The 19,199-nt window shown below is 37.9% G+C and overlaps 1 protein-coding gene across 1 annotated transcript in view; it reads right to left on the bottom strand.

The window, feature by feature from the left end:
• Positions 1–19,199, bottom strand: part of OCA2 (OCA2 melanosomal transmembrane protein) — a 192,084-nt gene that overhangs the window by 58,927 nt on the left and 113,958 nt on the right. Inside the window, exons 19-21 of the mRNA XM_013954085.2 lie at positions 15,823–15,882; positions 15,104–15,208; positions 3,956–4,049 (exon numbers count right to left, since the gene is read on the bottom strand). Coding sequence (XP_013809539.1) covers positions 3,956–4,049; positions 15,104–15,208; positions 15,823–15,882 — 259 coding nt within the window. The remainder of the gene's footprint in view (positions 1–3,955; positions 4,050–15,103; positions 15,209–15,822; positions 15,883–19,199) is intronic.

Here is a 19,199-nt window from a genome sequence, read left to right as displayed (position 1 = left end):
ACACTAACAGCTTAGAACTGAGAAGGTACAAAACTTTCAAATATGAATTCAGTCACTTTTTAACAAAAGCCTTTTCTTTGCAAACATACTTTTTATAAATTATGAAAAAAGGAGAGAGATAGAAAGACAAGTAAATGCCAGCTCTTCAGATGCCACATGTAAAAAGCACAAAAACCTTTCAAATAATGTCTTAGCTATAGCGTCTTCAGCTCAGTAAAGAATCTAGTTCTATGCAATTGAACACTCTTAATTAATAGATGCATTGCCAACTGTGCTCTTACTCAAATTCAGTTGAATTTGTATTTCATATTATTTTAAAACTTATGAGCCAATAGAAGCAGTGTGATTAAAGCTCCTCACATTCTGAAATTGCTGGAGCTAGCAATTTTCAGCTATCCTCCAAAAATTTCAGGGCAGCATTCCCTAGACCCCACTGGGAGTTTTATATCCAACTCAGTCCCAAGAGGTACCAACATTTCATCTTACTTTAGAAAAGGAAGGGCTAATGAACAAAGCTCTATTCAGTGTCCTCTCCTGCAAGAGAAATATGGATGCACATTGTCAGAACACCACAGAAAATAAGTGAAGTTATTCCTTGTTTCCTTTAATTTCTGTTAAACTTCCTTTTTTGTTTCCCTTCATGATCAAAAGATAACTGAAATACTGACAGTATATAAAAAACCCTGTGAGCAATACATTCCTGCCATCTATTACTTAGTCAGCCTGACCATTAATGCCCAGACAGACATGAGCTAATGGGTCATTCAATATTCAGAAGAACTGACAAACTGAAAGACCCCAAGGTCCAGGTTCATTTGCCCTGTCTTTGGGGACTCCTCTCAGCTACTGAAGTTATGTACGTTAGGAGCTCCTATGTACTCAGTGGAGAGAGTCTGGCATTTTCAGTAGATGAATAAGCATCCGCCTCCTGTCTTCCCATCACCAAGCAGGGAGCCTAGGGCAGCCAGACTCCTAACTTGGAACCTAAATTAAGCTCTTAAAGATAGCTGGGAAAAATACAAGCCTAAATTTCCAGAACTAGATTCCCTGACAGGTTACCGTGCTCATTTTTAAATGCACAAGATTAATCTGAACTGATCAAGAAAACTTCAGCCAGAATAGAACTGGCAAACTTGGAGGAAGACCCAAAGACTTCAAAATTGTGACCATCTCGCCAAGAAGTGCCCATGGCCATCACTGACATTGGGTTCCTTGATTAGATGACAGGATTTTCTATTCCTTTTCACTTTCCAGAGACACATTTCCCAGAGCAAGGAGCATATACACTACTCTCAGTTACCCCTTCTGTCTGAGCTTAATGCCATGAAATACAAAAATTAAGTAGCAGCAACTTTCTCCTTCAGGAGGTGCAGCTGAGGATGACAACAATGTGGCAGTTATACTGGCAAAAGTCTCTCCATCTTGCTTAAGATTGATTCGGTCCTTCCTTCATTTCCAGAACAACAGCTAAAGCAATAAAAGAAAATTGCAGTCTTTCCTCATCCTACCATCTTTCAACCCAGCAGCTGGCTGTGCACTTTCTGACAGTAGAACAAAATAATGGTATCCATCGGAAATTTCTCAGGACTAAATGTTTCAGCACATTTTCCAAGACAGGCGCAAAAGGTGAAGCTTCTTCATGGACTCACAGGCATTGAGTACTATTTACCATGAGCTCCACAAACACTATCAAATTACCAGGAGTGAAACTGTGTATTATCTGGTAAACAACTAACTTTGAAATCTGTAGTTATAATGCATTATTTAATCTCTGTATAAATCTCTCTCTTCTGTAAAATAACTTGTTTTCCAAGTTCCTTAGATTGCATGAGTAGTGATAAGATCCAATGTTTTGCCTAAAGCACCAGATATAATTGTCATCTACCTCTTACACTATATTAGCCTACCTTGTGGATTCCTTCACACCATTTCAGTGCTGATAGGACTTTCCTTTGAAAATAATTTTTGAAGTCCATCCACAGTTTCTTCAGAAAAAAAGTCCGCTACTTTTTTTTTGGCTGTGAGGTCTTTTAAAACAAAAGCTTTTCTACACTTCTCATTTTTATATTCCAGGCACTATTCTAACAATAACCTGCTGTTCATTAGCTCTTAGTTCTAACATGGGAAAGTTAGAAACATATACCTCAGTCTTCAGGCTAACCATCCTATAAGCTGTAATAGCACTCAGCATACCCTCAGCTTTACCCTAATACAGCACTTGTCAGAGAGTTTGAGCTTTCTCTAATGATGATAATGCTCTAACTTTTTATCAGAGTAATTATATGGAACCTGTTTGAATACCTGAGCAATTTCTATGTCTCTCTAGTGCCTTTAATTCAAATAATTTCCAAAGTACTATTTATATTGATATTTTTATTGTTCTCTCATACTTCACACACACTGAAGTCTCTCTGTTAACATCCCAGCAAGCCTTCAATAAATCAAATTAAATTAATTTGGGTAAAAAGATAAATGATACTTTAGGAATGTCAGCTGAAATCTGTAAAGGTTCCAAGGCTGGTGGAGTGCCTACCACTCAGAATATGTCAGTATAATCTGGCCAGCTTTAAATTTCTTATGCTTTTTTTTTTTTAATATCTAAAAGTTTAATGAAATCTGAGTGTCTTAGGTGATTAGCAAATTCTGGAGAAAGATAATATTTTATGGCAAAGATATATTTAAAGAAATACTCATTATCCAAACCATTAGTTTTAAAGAGGAATAGATTTGCAGATTAAAGTCACAATGTAACCATGAGTAACAATGAGTACAAAAACAAATTCCTAAAATAAATAATGGTTGTTTGGTATTAATTGCCCTCCCTTTGCTACATGGTCTTAAAATTCAGTCTCTAAATTATATCATTATAATCTTTACTAGGTATTAAGGTCACTTGCACCAGCAATCACTTAGCTACATAAAAAACAGGACTTACACTTCACCAAAAGTGTTTTTAGAGTATTTGGTGGAGGGTGGGGGGAATTCACTGTAGAACACCAGTATCCACTCTAACTTCATTTAAACTAATACCTGAATGTTTATGAATCAAAACATCTCAGTACAATATAATTAGTACTAAAATGCTCAGTAGTCAATATTAATACTAATGTCATTTCTCATTAAAAACTTACACATTTTAATTGCACTTATAACACTTGCTATTTGGAAATGTTTTGCTGTAGCACCTTCATAAGCCATTTGCAGAATATAAAACAGAGTAATCAAGTATAAGTAATAATTTAAAAACTTCTGGCTGGCCATTCTTCTTTGCTATTATAATAAATATAGGCCCAGGAAAACCTGGGCCTATGATACATACACAATACATTTTAATTTAAAAAAAAGAGTAATGAATCCATCTACATGTTTTGTGCTGATGCATAGAGAATACAAGAAATCCCAGTTAACACCAAGATGAGTACTTGGATATTGGCTTTCATTGTCTGAGGTACATTTCCCAAAGACTTCAGTGAGGTTTTTCTTAGAATAGGAGTGCTAAATAGGTCAGCGAATGGATTCTCAAACCATTTGTGTGAGAAAACCTCCCAGTGACTTCAGCAGGCTTTGAATCAAGCCTTCAGATCTCAGCTATTATACATTTTCTTCTTGTCCTTTTCAATAAGCAGTGATGGGCTTCTGTTCTGAAAGCTAAATGTATCTTTGTGTTTTCTCTCACAAAAGATCAGAACCCCATAAGCACCATCTGGGCTGTTTCTTTGTGCATTTTTACTTTATGCAGATGTGGTCTTCAAACACTGACTGCAAAAATCCTATTATAGTGTATGCAGCAGACAGCGGCTAGGATCCTGATCCTGTAGTCCTTTGAAGTCAAAAGGAGTTGGATCAGGCCCTCTCTGATTTGCATAATAAAAGCATGGAGCCTATTGTGCTAGTTTATAAATGTCATAATTTCAAAGCTATTACCTTATGCTAGCTTTCTCATGTAATCTCTTACCTCCAAGGCAGGCACCCATGGCCAATGAAAAGATTAATGGTTTCATAGGCAGGTTAACATCAGGATCTTTACTCAGGTTGAGAAGCACAGGAATCTGTGATTTAAAAAAAAAGAGAGCGCGATACAGAAGATATAAGCCATTCATCAGCAGAGTACAAATAAAATTTAGTCAACTAAACAACTGAAAACATCAGCAATTCCAAAGAAGAACTCATTTCTTCCTTTTATAAGTATCTGTGCATCATATTCTTGTTCTGTGTTCACTTTTCCCCACTGACTGTACTAATCCCACAAGCCAAAGAGAAGGTGTTCACACTGTTAGGCTGAGCTGGGTCATACCTATACAAATACTCATTTTGTCTGGGCCAGGTTGATTGTTAATAAAACTGAGGATCTCTTAAGGCTACGAGTGCCTCCCATTAGGTTCTTCTAATTCAACAGGGAACTCTCAGGGACTATGGGCTAATTCCCCTCCATTTCTTGCAGCCTAAGGGACAGAAACTTATCCCCTCCTCTTGCTGGAAACAAAACTTTTAAGTGTGAGAGATGACCAGACCTTCACAAACAAGATGGCTGTATATCATGTGTCATTATCTAAAAAATTTCTGAATTCCTGTTAGAACCAAATGTCTGGTCTGTTAGGGAAAAATGAGCAGAGAAGATTAATGCAGCAGGCTTCTAAATTCATAAGCAGAGCTGAGTTATTTTACTTTTTAGTCTAATATATTTGCCAAGAAATGCAGATTTGGTCCACTGGGAAATATTTACAAGTTTTTATGAAATTCATTTAATCATTTTAGCAAACAAAATTAAAACAGAACACTGAAAAAAAATCAAATGAGGTTTGTAGGGAGACATAATGAACTTCATTAGACCAACTGGTATAGAGCCCAAAAATACAGCAGGCAGGCTTTCTAGTAGCATCAGATCTAAATCAGAAGCAATCTTCCCAACTAAAAGCAGTTTGGGTACAAGTGTTTTGAGTTCAACCTAACTGTGTAACCACTTAGTTTGAAAGAAAGGGTAAAATAGTACCTGTAGAACAGAGAGGAATGTTAGCAAGGGGAGAGGTGATAATGTTCCTAACCTGCTGTTAATGTGCACAGAGGTCTATGGGACCAAGGGAGAGAGAGAACGAATAAGAAACCTGGAACAGTGAGGGGTTGAACAGGAAGGGAGGTATGGAAATTACTGTGATATACCTTGAAATTAATGCTTTTTCTGAGTTTGGGATTTTTAGCAGTAAATAGAGTTGTGACTTCTAATCCTCCAATTTGTCGTTTGAATGTATTTCACAGGTCTCCCTCAAGGGTTATGATCTCAGAGATGGAGCAGCTGCTTCCTGAAAAATGTTTATGGGATACCTTCCCTGCATACCTTTGATAACTAAGTGATGCTCACCTTTATTAATTGTGCATGTTCTTTTGGTATGGAGTAATATACAGACTTTATGAAAAATTACAGCCCTTCCTTTCCCCCTCCCTCCTGGCATTAGTGCTAATCATCCCTCTTAAATCCTCTAACTGATTAACATAGTTAAGTTAACGTCTAAACAATTATTTCTGAATTGTACATTGCTTGAGGATCTCTGCTTCTGTTTAAGACCTAAAGGAGAGCCAGCACGCCTAACATCTTGTCTGGCTTTTGCCATGAAACACTGTCATGAAAGATTTTATTTCTCCCCACAAATTTTGTTTCGCTCAAACCATCACTGCCAGAACATGATACACAATTCAAACTGCAGTTATATTTATTTTAAAAAAAGTCTTGTTTCAACTTAAAAACAAATAAATTTAGACATAAGTACTGAAATCCTAGAATAAATCTCTAAGCAAAGCATTTTCCTTCTATGTAATTTTGACCAGAGAACCAAAACCAATTATTTAGTTCCTCAGAATTATTTGCTGATCCTGATATACTACAGTAATCCTCTCACTGCAGTACACCATCCTGAACTGGGCAGACTAGCAGCACTTTTTAAATTAGACTCCTCCTTGTGCCAAAGCTCTGCCCAGCAAACACAGAGAAGGTGGGTAGGTAGAGGGAATTAAAATGTTAATCCTATTTTCTTGCTGTTGAGGGTCAATCCTAAAGCTGCTGCCAGGCAGATCCCAAGTGCGGAGAAAGTAATGCCATTTTCACACCCCCTTGGTGAGAACCATGCAGACAGCAGAGCTCCACAGCCCTCCAGGGGCTCCTCCCTAATTACAGCAATACAGCGGACAGGGGAAGCAAAGGCAGAGCAGAGATCCTAGGCAGAAGTGTCAATCATCTAACTGCCTGCTAGGTATTTGTAGCCAGATATGCACAGTATTCCCAACAGAAAATTTGGTTTTATGTTTACCGAAGCAGCTTAGCTCCATTAGCTCTCAGTGGCCCATAATCCCTGTTGATTGAAGCCAAGAAACCCCCTGGAAGAAAGTCACCAACCAAAGGTTTCAACTCACTCTACCTTCTTTTAAACACAAAGATACATCACAATGTTTCAAGAGAAAGTGCAATTCTATAATGTGCTTGGATTCACATTTCTCAATTTTTAAACCCTACAAAGTATTTTAGAAGCCCAAATACTCACTTGACCTCGCTAGTTTTATCATTATCTCCTTGATATAACATTGATTTTCTTCCACTTAGAAATACTGTGAAATCTTTTAAAAATCTTTCAAAATAATTAGTCATCTATTTAAAAATTATCATCAGTGATGTCATCTTCCTAAGTGCATTGAAAGACTGCAGGGCTACATCAGTAAACTCTGCTCCCATAAATGGCTGCTTTTGCAGCAAGAGACAAACATTGAAAAATGTCTTAGCAATATATATTTGCCTTTTGCTATTGTATCACATAACTTGGAGTTTTCCGCTATTTAAAGGAACTCATAACTACCAAAGAATAACTGTTATAAGTCATAAATGGGGGTAGAAGTCCTATAGACTTCTGTCACATGCCTGAAGTTAGATTTAGCATTTATGTATCCTTTGAGAAGAAGAGATATTTCTAACAAGGAATGCTGCATCTCCAGTTTCAATTTTGAATAACTAGATGAAAGATGAAAACATTAAGTTAAATTTCCAGTGTTTTAGACAGAAATATTTCATTGATCCAAAGAGTGCATATTTTTTGCAAACATTATGGGTTATCCTGGGTGGCAAATATATTCCACTGACTCTCCAAAACTCACTGGTGTCTAATTCTTTGGATCTAAAAGTAGGTATAATACAAACAGATTGTTCCAGTTTCCATCCTAAGCATTTTCCCACTCCAACAACAATGAAGAATCAATGAAGAATCTTGATCATCAGCAAGAGCTCCTGAAGACAGGTTGCAAAGCAATTAAAGCAATCGACATCTCTCCTTGCTTGAGCATCACCCTCTTAAATAGATATACTTTGCATAGGATCAGTTGCAATGGAACCTGCCTCTGTTTTCCCTGAAATAACCTTTAACACTCTCTGTCACATTCATTCATGCAATTGTGTTAGGCAGCACTTTTGCACTATCAATACCTCAGACCTCAGTTTCATGTACTGTTATAATTCACCTGAGTGTTAAGAACAGAAATGCGAAATATAAAAGGATTAGAAGGAAACTTTCCACTGTAGGCTTCAATGCTTTTGAAAAGTAAATTAGTTCTACAACTCCTTCTGATTCAAACTGTAGGCATTTACAGCAACATTGAAAGCAAATCCATCTTGGATACTTTGCAAACTGGGATATATTTGGCTGCAGTACATATTGTACAAATGCTTTTGCCATATTGATTTAACTTATTTGGAATGAAGCCTTTTTCGTAGTTTTACTAAGCGCTGCCCCTCAACAGAAACAAAAAGCAAGGGTAAAAGCTTATGAAACCTTATGCCTCCTTCATTATTCCTTTTCCAGACACATAAATAGCACCTTTATCAATATTAGCAGGAGAACAATAATATCTTATCAGGAAAAGAGCATTCATTTCTTATACCCTTAATTTTAATGATCTCACTGAGGAGAAATCTCTGGCTGATTAATTTCTAGAAAACCTACTGGCTTTGCTGTAAAGTTCAATATTCTCTTGAACCAGCCTACATTGCTGCTTGATTGACAGGATTGAGATAAAATGTGTGATGTGGTTCAACAGAGCAAAGCCAAATACCCCTCACCCACTCAGTATAAGACTATCTGCATCCAGGTACTAAAGCAGAAAAACACAACTATAGAAAATAATGATTGTACCTGGAAAAGGAGAGCATCCTCAAAGACTTGATACAGAAAGGTGCTAATCATTAATCTTGATTCTAACCACGATTTTTTGCTGCAAACAATCCTTGCACTTATATTGTGGTATGCAGCCCCTTTTGTCAAAAGAGAGCTGTGGCGATGGTTACACATCTCAACTCTATTTTGCAGAGAGGGGTCTACACGACACCTTGCAAGCCACATTCCTTCCAGTCCTGCTTGGCTGCCACTGGAATGGAGGGCCTTGAGTATTTTGTATTCATTTTTATTTTGCTACATAAACTGCATTATTGGTAAGCAGAAGAGTGGCCAAACAAGCAGCTTTTTCACACCCTGCTGTCACAGCCTCTTTTCCAAGACTCTTCTTTACCAAAGAACGAGTTGAATCACGACCTTTATCCTATTCATCTATTTTTATGATAAAACCTTCTGATGAGCATTGCATTCCACCAGTCAAGACCATCAAGGAGGAGGAGCTCTCTTTTGAATCTGTGAAGACCCTCTTCTGAAATACAAACGGAGATACTGATTTAGCTTTACTAAACTGGACAGTGGCTATGTAGGGAGGAGCCCAAAGAGGAAGGTCAGTAGTGCTGCTCCTCAGCAAGAACACCGCCCTGGTGTGGCAGGAGACTTGTTAGCAGCAGCAGGAACACGGTGAAGCTCTCCCAGCTACTTCTGCTACCTAAGCATAATCCTTGTAAATGTAATTACACACCCCCATCACACAGGAAGAATCACTTGGCTGTTCATCGAGGTTATATCCCATACTGGTGCAGCACAGTAGAAGGCATCAGATCATATTGCCCATCTCGTCAGTTCGCTCAAAATGACAATGAAAGAGTCATTTTTATCTCTATTTTAGGGACACACTGCTGTTCTAAAACATGGGATTTCACGGCACACACTTTCCTAAGAATTACATGAGGTAAATATGTTTTCTATGAAAACTGCAGAGAATGTACATTCATAGAAAAAAGCTATTTGTGGTTTCCCAAACCGCTGGTGTTTTCACTGAGAACAGTCTGTCTCTGCAGACTGCTAGAGCTCAGTCTTACACATTTATCAAGCATTGAAATGCAGGACATAGAAAATTCCAGTAGGGCAGAAGACAAAAAAGATCTAAAAATAAAACTGGCACTGAACACATGAGATGCCTGGGAAAAAGTCAGTACTGCAAATGAAAAGCCTCTGACAGTTTTAGAGGCAGTAAATAGCAGGCCAAAAATTATCTGGGTTCTAAGAAAGACCTGTCAGAGACTAAGCCACCTTGCCAGCCAAGTGGTTAATGGAAATTGTTTGTTACACTATATTGAGGAAATAGTATTTAAACTCAGCTAAAACAAGGATTTACTATGGCTCTATTTTTAGTTCTAGTAATAAAAGAGAAATATAAACAGATGGTTCCAACATATGCAGCTGATAAAACAAGTCAATTAAACTAAAGAGTGTGCCGATAATAAAATCACGTCACATAACATTGTAAGGGCAGAAATCCACGGCTATTTAGATGACAATGAAAAATGTCAGTGACAATGACTAGAAAAAAACAGGCCTTAAAAATGAATAACTCTGCCTGTTAAGGCATGTCATTGTGAGTTCAGCCTGCTCCAAAAAGAGGCAAAAAATCGGAGGATTAATAGAATGACACACAAAGCAGCACTACGCAATTCACCGTATTTATTCTTCAGACCTAGAAAGCTCGCTGTCCAACCTGAAAAATACCTTTGCCATTCAGGAATTAAGATGTATGAAACAGAACTCATCTCCTGGTTTATGAATTGTTTATGGATAGAACATTTTGTAGGTTGTTCTTAAGCAACTCCCAGATACATATGACTGCATGCATACCATCATACATAGAGATTGATTATTTTTAAGGCTTACCTATTCTATTTAGAATTAATATTCATGTGCTAAAATACATTTCTCATTAATGCTGCACTAGATAATCACATATTCTATTTTGTATAATGCATTCTAGCTGTAAGTATGGAAGAACTCTATTTTGGGGGTTATTTAGCTATATTTATCTTAAATGCAAAGAACTTGGGTTGACCCTCAGCTACCTTTGCTCTTTCTAGTAGCACTTTCTGTATATTTATTAGATTTGAAACTGGCAATATAGTCCTTTGCATACAGACAGGATTAATGGAGTTTCCCACAAACTATATACCAAACTCAAAATATTTTGCTGCAGTAGATTTTTTACATACTGACACAAAATGATTGACTTTCCCCTGTCCAATCATGTGCGGACAGCTATCACAATTGCCAAGCATTTTCATGCAGGAAAGTGCAATAAACTGTCACTCACATAAACATAGCTGGACTTCCAAATGCTTGAAGTGAAGGGAAAAGTCTCAGGGTTACGGTTCATCAATCCCGTTTCAATCTCCTCTTCTTGTTTTGGGGCAACCCATGGCCTTTGCATTTATAACAACATATATGAAATAAATTTTGTTCTTGTGCAGCTCCAATGCCTTGTTTTAGTTTAACAAAAACCAGAATTTCACCAAGACAGAAACAGTAAGATTAATTAACCTGTGATGATCTAAGTCCCTTCAGAAACTCATTCCATTTTTTACATACATGCTATTATCTTTCTAGAGCATCTTCTGTAGTATAAAATATCTGCTGTGTTCTGACCTTTTTGCACAGATTTCACTCTAGCTACTACTGTACATGGATTCCATACAGCACTGTTATTTTTGCTGCTGGCTTATACCAGATTTACCATTGTCTAGAGCAAAGAAGAATTTGGGCAACAGCAGTGTTGCACTGAAAATATATTTTCACTGTAAAGTACTTGAAATAATAAACTAATCTGATTTTTGCCATTTTGTATTTTGTTTTTTTTAAGGGAGAAATCTTCTCCGTGTTGCTGATGCTGACAAGCTGCTGAAAAGCATCTATATCTTCAAAACCTTTAAACAAATCAATATTTTACACCTTAAGAATGTTCCGTCTTGAAAAAAACTAAAAAATGTTTAGAAACCTTAAGACTGCAGGCAATTTATAGTGTGTGAGTTTTAAGATAAGCTGGAATCCTAACTTGTCTTGCTAGAAAATGGTGAAAATGGGACCTTCAAGGCATCCCTTGAAAATGTTCAAATTTTAAAATGATAAAATAGGAAACCACTTTCATTACCTGTTTTCAATCCATACAACAGTTGGTTTTCTAGAATTCTTTCTAATGTTGGCTCAGATATGTTGAGATTCTGATTACCTATTTGTAATATTGATCAACAGCTTCCACTTTTCATATGTCATTAAGGTAAGAAATAGTCAGCTAGAAAATTTAATGCTGTCAGATCTGAAACTCAACATGGACCAGTTAACTTTATCCAAAAACAGATAAAGTGAAATTTTTAGTGTCAAGATCCACTCATTAGCCATTCACAATTTTTTTTTTTATTTTTTCCATACACAAAGCAAGTCATTATGAATCTAATTATCCCACTTGTATGAACAAAGAAGCTCAAATGAAAATTTGGACAACTATACCTCAACTTGATCTTTTTTTTTTTTTCTTAAGAAAATGAAGTATCAAAGTTGCAAAGCTAACTGCATTTTTTTCTCTTTTTGTTCCCTCCAGCTATGCCCCTCATAAGCCCAACCTCAGACCTTTCTTATCTGCTAGAGTGGAATTCCACATTTCTTCCATTTCTCAGGCAAGTCCTTAGCCAAAATACTCTGCATATCAATTGCATGGGCTATCCTGACACTAGGAATTACCTTGGTGCAGATCAGGAGACTGAAAAAGCTGCAGCTGAGTCTCTTAGTATCTACAGTGTCTTTGGTTCAGGTGGATTAATTTGGATTAGGTATACAGTCTGAATTTACAGTCTGATCCAGAGCCAGATGTGTCCTCTGGGCATGTGGCTCAAAACTTTCTGCAGGGAAGGTATCCCATAAACATTTGCACCTGCACCTGTGGGCTCCTCTAAGAAACACCACACAGACTTCTTGTGGCTCGCACAAATTGTTACCATGTCACTTCCCCATCACAGTCACCTGTATCAGACCTTACATGTGAGAGCCTTACTTCTGCCTGTTCTCATGCTGTTTCTGAGTTATTCTACCACGTGTGGCCCAGGCCACCTCCCTGCTCCAAATTTGGACAACATGTACTGCAAAGTGTTGTAGGGGGTGAATGGAAGACTTTATCCAGCAGCCACGGAGGTCATATTGTGGAGCTACCATGAATGAACTGATGTCTGTCTTCCGGCACCTCCCCCCTCCTGAAGGAACAGGGACAGTATGCCTTTCTGGGTGTCCTTGCCATTGCGGTGGCTTTGCCCACAGTCAGCTGGAGGCTCTGGGCCAGGAGAGAAGCTGGGACTTGCAGGAGACTGGCAAAACCATCTCATTCCTGAAGTATAGGACAACCAGCACTGCATGTACGCCTTTCAGATACAGCAAGGCACTGCTGAGGCCCTCTACTGTAAGCCGGCACCAAGCTCTCACTGTGTTTGCATGATATTTCAGGAATGCCTATCCATGTTCAATACAGTGGCTCTCACCCTGTAAGCCTCACTTTTCCTTACTCTTGCAGGTCAGTGGCTAGCCACATTTGGGCAGGTAAGTCTACTCTGGGCAGGGGTCTCTGATGCCATCCTCCAAATGCTCAATGTTCAGTCAGCGCACACAGCTCACACATCTGAAACCATTCAGACTTTTGTCTCCACAGGGTCAAAAAATGGGAGGAACTTGACTGGTCCCACATCCCTACTCAATACCTGGCCCATGAAGACTATAACTGCAAAAACTACCAATGTCATACAGGCATTGGTTCACCACTGAAGGACAGACCTCTTGGAAGGCTTCACAGGAGACATTCAGTAAATCTGTTTCTTCCTTAATTGTGAGCACAGGCTCAACAGTGATGCTGGCCACTTTTTTTCCAGGAAGGGACAGGATCATTCATCATAGCACTATATCCCTATACCCCTATATCACTGGGTCATTTGAGGCCATACCCACACCTAAAAGCATGTCAGTACAATCCTCTGCTTCTGAATATACACTTGGGGTTGACCTCTGAATTGTTTCTCCAACTGGGTAACTATGTGAGAAAGTGCAAGTGAACTATGGGGCTGAATAAGTGAATGTGTTGTGTAGATGATTATCCGCTATTAATAATACCAGCTTGGTTTTATAAAAAACAAGTCAATAAATGTCTAAGAAATACTGGTTGCAATCTGTGTTTACACACACACGCACGCACATGCACACACATGCTCACTTCCCTATTAGGGAAAAGCTAACCTACAACACAGCTGGGTTCAATATATGTACCTCATCCAGAGTTGGTAAATTTGATTTATATAGTAAGTGATAAATAGCCTTCCAAAACCAAGTATTGCTTATTTTAACAGTAGGAACCAAATGTCAAACATTTATATGTTTTTACATAAAGATTTGGATCTATAGTTAGTTAGAAGATTTCTGTAAATGTTTTCTGCTGAAGAATGACAAAGACCAAAGTTCAAGTCCATTGTTTGAGCTAGACAATGCTAGGTCGTGACTTTAGTCTGCCATATAACACATGAATGCCTTAACACCTGGCCTATTGGCTATTCCTGCATAGGTGAGAATATGCCTGCATTTTTTCTTTCACTTCCTTCATTCTCTGCCCATTTTTCAAGACAAAATTGTAATGGTCTTAGGTTCAGTCCAGAGCAGAATGAAAAAAATATTCATTTGAAATTTCTAAAATGTTGGCAGAAAGGAAAGAATCCTTCCCTTCCCTTCCCTCCCTTTCTCTTCCCTCCCTTTCCTTTCTCTTCTCTTCTCTTCCCTTCCCTCCTGTATTTCCCTCCCTCAAAGATAGCAAAGCAGGGGTCTTCAGGCATCCCAGCACACTCCTGTGTTTCAGTCCAGTTCCCCAAAACAAATACTCTTTTTAAAAGAAGGTTCTTCTCACAACCTGTAAAAGGCCATTTGATCTATGTGTATGCAGGTCCTTTTTGGTATTGGTATTTCTCTAAACCAATTTTCATAGACTAGCTGAAGATGAGGCAAAACTTTCGAAGCTGAAATTTCTGCACTATTGCTTTATAGTGCTCAAGTATTTGCTGGGACATGAATCATCCCAAACCAATCTTTCTCTTCATGCCTATTCTTTGCAGTCTGTTGTTGTTAAATCAATACAATCTTACAGAAAACACCAAGATTATCAAACCAAAATGCCGTAGTAATATATTAATATATAATTATAGAGCAGTTACAAATCTATCCAATCTGTCGTATGCCCTGTATGAAGTGTCTTAAACCTCAATTCAGAGTAAGGCTAAACAAGGCCACCCAATAACAATGGCAGAAAAAGGGTTCCGAAAAATTCAACTTAGCTGAAATCATGCTATAACAAAGAATCATTCCTATGATTACTGTGCTTTAAGCAGACAACTTGACTGAATAAATCTATTTGATCATTCCCTAATTTGTTAGAATTTGATACTTTTCTGATATTAACACTCAGCTGCTGACAAGCATTAGTTATGTTTAACATTATTTGCTGTTTTAAAACTAATTCTGTAAGTAAAGGTAGCAATAAAAAATTAAAAAATCATTAGAATAACTATGCAGAGCATAAAGGGAAAATATTGACAGCTGTGGATGGATAATGACAGTTTCCATCAAAAAGACAATTTTAGTTTTCAGGTATGGATGTTGATAAGACAGGGAAAGTACAAAAATGCATTTAAAACAGTATACCTAGTTCTACACTTAACCACAGCAACTGCAAGCAGCAATGGCCAGCTGGATGCCTAAAATGCCTAAACCAGCTGGATGCCTAAAAATGATTCAGTCTCAGGGGATAAAGTTAATTATAGCATAGCAGAGGTCAAAAAAAGCAAATTGTAATCAGCAAGCTCAGCTCCCTTCCCAGAACTAGGAGGGAGAAATGCAGACTCTGCACAGACCCGTACCATTGTAGCCGTGAATGGAATATTGTCAATCACAGATGAGGCCAAAGCAGACACCCAGAGCACTAAAATGATGGCAACCGCCAAGCGCTGTTCCTCTGGAACTACCTGGAATTAAGAGAGGTTAAATTACAGCTCTGATGGGATCAGTATTACTCTGGCCTCCTAACGGCACAACTGCACAGGTTCTTCACAGTTCTAATTTATAAACATCTATTATTCCTTCAGGCCTTGAGACAGGAAAAATAATAGAAAAATATCTGTCATTTAGTAACACAATTGTTGCTCTTTTTTCAAAGAAATCTGAACAAGTAGAAATAAAAAAAATGGTATTTCTAATATTCATGCTTACATTTCACACAAGAAAAAAACAGTGCAGCTGTGAATTTTCCCCTTTTAGCATTCATAATTTTATTTTTTTCATCCTCATATTTTTTGTTTATTAGAGTATAGAAAAGGTTTCTATTTTGCATTTACGGCAACATTTATTCTGGCTTTGGACAGACATGCACATATTAAATATCATCTGCCCCAAAGTATGACATGCCTTCTTGATATCGCTGATGCAGGAAAGCAATTTTTAATGTAAGATAACATAAAACATAAATAATAGCATAAAACATTTTTAACATAAAACTCAAAATGAAATTATTATTCGTTATTCTAATAGAGTAAAACTATTTTCCTTACCTGATAAAAAACTGTAATTATTTTAAACATACCTTTATTAACAAAGCTGTCTGCTCCCCTATATAGTCTATTAAATGCAGATGAGCCAAAGCCTAAAAAGAGACATTGATATCAAGTAATGAAGTATCTGATGCACTTAGTTACATTTTTTTTCAGTGGATGTAAGCAAACACAATTCATTCCCATTCACAAGAAGATGTCGATATTCATCTCATGAAGCCTTACTGCAGCTTGGCAAATGGCAGAAAGAAAAGACAAAGCAGAAATTCTAGCTACTTGTGGAAAGGGGTTGGTTGTACTGAAATGATTGGTTAGATTGTTTAAGAGTATAGGGCACAGGCATTGGAGAACCACTGAAATTTACAGTTTACATTCTTCAATGAATACATTTTTTTCCTAAATATCTGAAAACAACTGATTTTAAACCAACTTCCCCAAAACCTTGAATGTATTTCTAAGCAGAATATAGACAGAAATATAACATGTTTAGAAAGTCGCATCAAATTGGGCATCTTGTGCTCAGCCTCAGCGGAAGAAAAGAGAGAACAAGATACATAATTCTGTCAAACAGCTGCCTCAGACCCCATAAAAAAAACAGCACTACTCATCTGCTAAAAGAAGGCAGGAGGTCTTAGATGAATGGAAATGGGCACAGAGCTGGCACCACCTGAAAGGCAGGAAAATGCAGCTCTCTGACGCCTGTGTCAGGTGTTTGAACCAAGGAGGAGCCTTCTAAACATTAGGCTGGGGGACAGTCTGGAAGAGGGGGCTCTCTGCCCTGCTACGGAAGCTATTCCCATTTCTGTAGGAATTGCAGATAGTGTCCCAGACAACCATGGTCACTACCATTGAGGAAGAGACATAGAAAGACTCAGGTGTGGAGGTTATGGCTCTAACCTCTAGCTGGCAGGACCACTCTCCTTGGGCAGAAGGGAGAATACAAACTAGTCTTCACACCCCGAGAGAATGATCTATTCCCTCAAACCACAAGGCAAAAGGGAGGATTTTAAATCATGCAAACTACTCTTTAATTCATTCTGGTTTTGTTTTGTTTTTTTTGTTTTTTTTTTTAAGTGTCCAGAATGAAAAACTAGTCTCAGGTTGAATGAGATATATCAATTTTTTGACTTTTCAGTTTCTCAGGGGAGAAAATCACATCATTTTTGGTTCAGCTTGGACCAGTTTATCTCCCACAACAAAGTCAGTTAGTTTCAATACCTTACTGACTGAATCCCTTCCTGTCCAGAACGGTGGAAGTCAGTGTTCAAGAGCCATAACTTTGTGTAACAAGCACAAATAGGAGTCAGACAGAGCCCTTCAGAGAAGAAGTCAATGGAAAAAACTATTGAACTTGCACACCATCAAATTCCACAACAGAGATGGGCAAAAAATCCTAACAGTGCAGTATAAGACACCATAATGTTAGAGTGACAAAGGTGCTGTTATTTGGATTGGCAGTTCCTTCTCCTCTCCTCATGGAAGCACAGGAGAACAGGGACAGGAGACACGGCCAAGAGTTGTCCTTGACTCAAAACTGAGAGTATCTCTCTAGTGCCATGATTGTGGCTCGTTCAGACAGAAGCAGGAGGCTGGTTTGGGTTGTAGCTCATCAAGCTAGAGACGATGACAGTACTAACTGTACAACCAACTTTGAGAAGTCGCACAACCAACTTTAAGAGGTCTCTGCGATATCCAGGCTAATCGCCTGCAAGAACCTGAGTGAAAGTCAGCAGTTAGCACCCTGCCACTGGCTTCCCCCGGATGTGAACTGCACAGAGGCTCTCCTGGATCTTCCCCAGTCCTCCCCAAGGAATAAGTATTACTGCACTAATTGGTGCCTTCAAGCAAACTAGTGCCTGTCTGACAGCTCAAATTAGAGTCTTATTGCAGAAAAAATCATGTACCTTTTGGATCAAAGTTTAATTTATGCACAAAAATTTGGATGAAACCCTCTTATGCACAGTATGTCATGACAACCGTTGTAAATAAACTCTGCCTGAAGAGATTAAGGTAAAATGTATTTTTTTGACTATAAAATTGAACAAAATGATGTATCCCTGAGAGACACAAGAATTTATGTCACAAAGAGACAGAAGAAACAGAAAGAATTTACAGCCTATAACAGCCAGCTTTGAACAGGGGATAAAAAGACAGTTGTAGAGATGAATTACCTGAAGGTTGTAATAGACAACCAGCATTCAAAGGATTTCCAACCTTTTCTTTGCAAAAGATCTACCAGACCACACTGATTAGCACCCAAAGGTAAAATCTCCAAGAGTTCCCCAATGAATCTGGAACCTAATACACATTTTCAAAAATGACTTGCAGCCTAAGTCATGCACAGGTTTTTAAATGCACCTTGTGATAGGAAAGGGAGCATTTATAGCAGTAGGAAATAGCTTGAGACTGGGAACCATCCAAGGTGAAGGATCACCAAGGATGAAGAATGTAAGCTAACAAGCGCTGAGTGCCTAGATTACAGAAAGATTTCTTATACTTCAGTGCATATCTTTGTTTTGACTTGTTTCTTTCTGAGATCACTAATCTAAAGGAGAGAAAAATGTCTTGACAAAGAGTGTTATCTCCTGCTAGTCCAAGCAGGATTATTTATTTTAATGGATTAAAATAAAAATTAACAGCAGTGATACTTAAAATATTTTTCTTGTTCATTTATGGAAAAGAATTTAACATGGCTCCCGCTTTTCCCCTTGACTATCTGTATGAGTTTCTTTCATGACCTTGAACTGGTGTTAGTCTAGAAAGCCAAGAAACATATTCTTTTGTTAGCAAACTATACACTGGTGACCTAAGAAACCATAAAAATGAAGTTTGGTGAATTACAACAATCGTAACTGAAGTCTGGCAGTAAATGACAAATAACTTCCTGTGTGCTTTACTATGTTACTGTGCACACAGCACTCAAATCAAAACAGTTCAATTCAAGCTAAAACAATAAATACATCAGGGAATGCAACTAATATACTGTTACAGCAACAGCAAACAAAATAAACATGGCTTCAATATGGATTCCCAATAAGGGCTAGAAATTGCAAGTATATGTAGAACTTGGTAATAGAGAACTAAAAATACCATGTGCTAATGGGTGCACAATAAATGAACATTTCTGATGAATTTTAGACCTACTAGCTCTCAAACAAGCTTCCTAATGATAATCAGAGCTTCCATTCATCTTCTCAGGGGTTACCAGATTTTGACTTCCAGTTTGAAATTAATTAGAATTAGTTGAATTATTCACAATTTGTGTTTGCTTCCAATTTAGTCTCTTCTTCTGTTGGTGAATAGCTTCTTGGGTTTTTTTTATAGATTCCAATTTAAAAATCTTGTGTTCTTTGCAGTTATTTGGGGGGGGGGGGGGGGCAGGGGCAGACTGTGCAAGCAAATTGGTAAT

This window comes from Apteryx mantelli, chromosome 1 (assembly GCF_036417845.1).
Source record: "Apteryx mantelli isolate bAptMan1 chromosome 1, bAptMan1.hap1, whole genome shotgun sequence".
Classification (NCBI taxonomy): domain Eukaryota; kingdom Metazoa; phylum Chordata; class Aves; order Apterygiformes; family Apterygidae; genus Apteryx; species Apteryx mantelli.
Note: the sequence above shows the minus strand (reverse complement) of the source record. Positions and strands in the feature narration are given on the sequence as shown.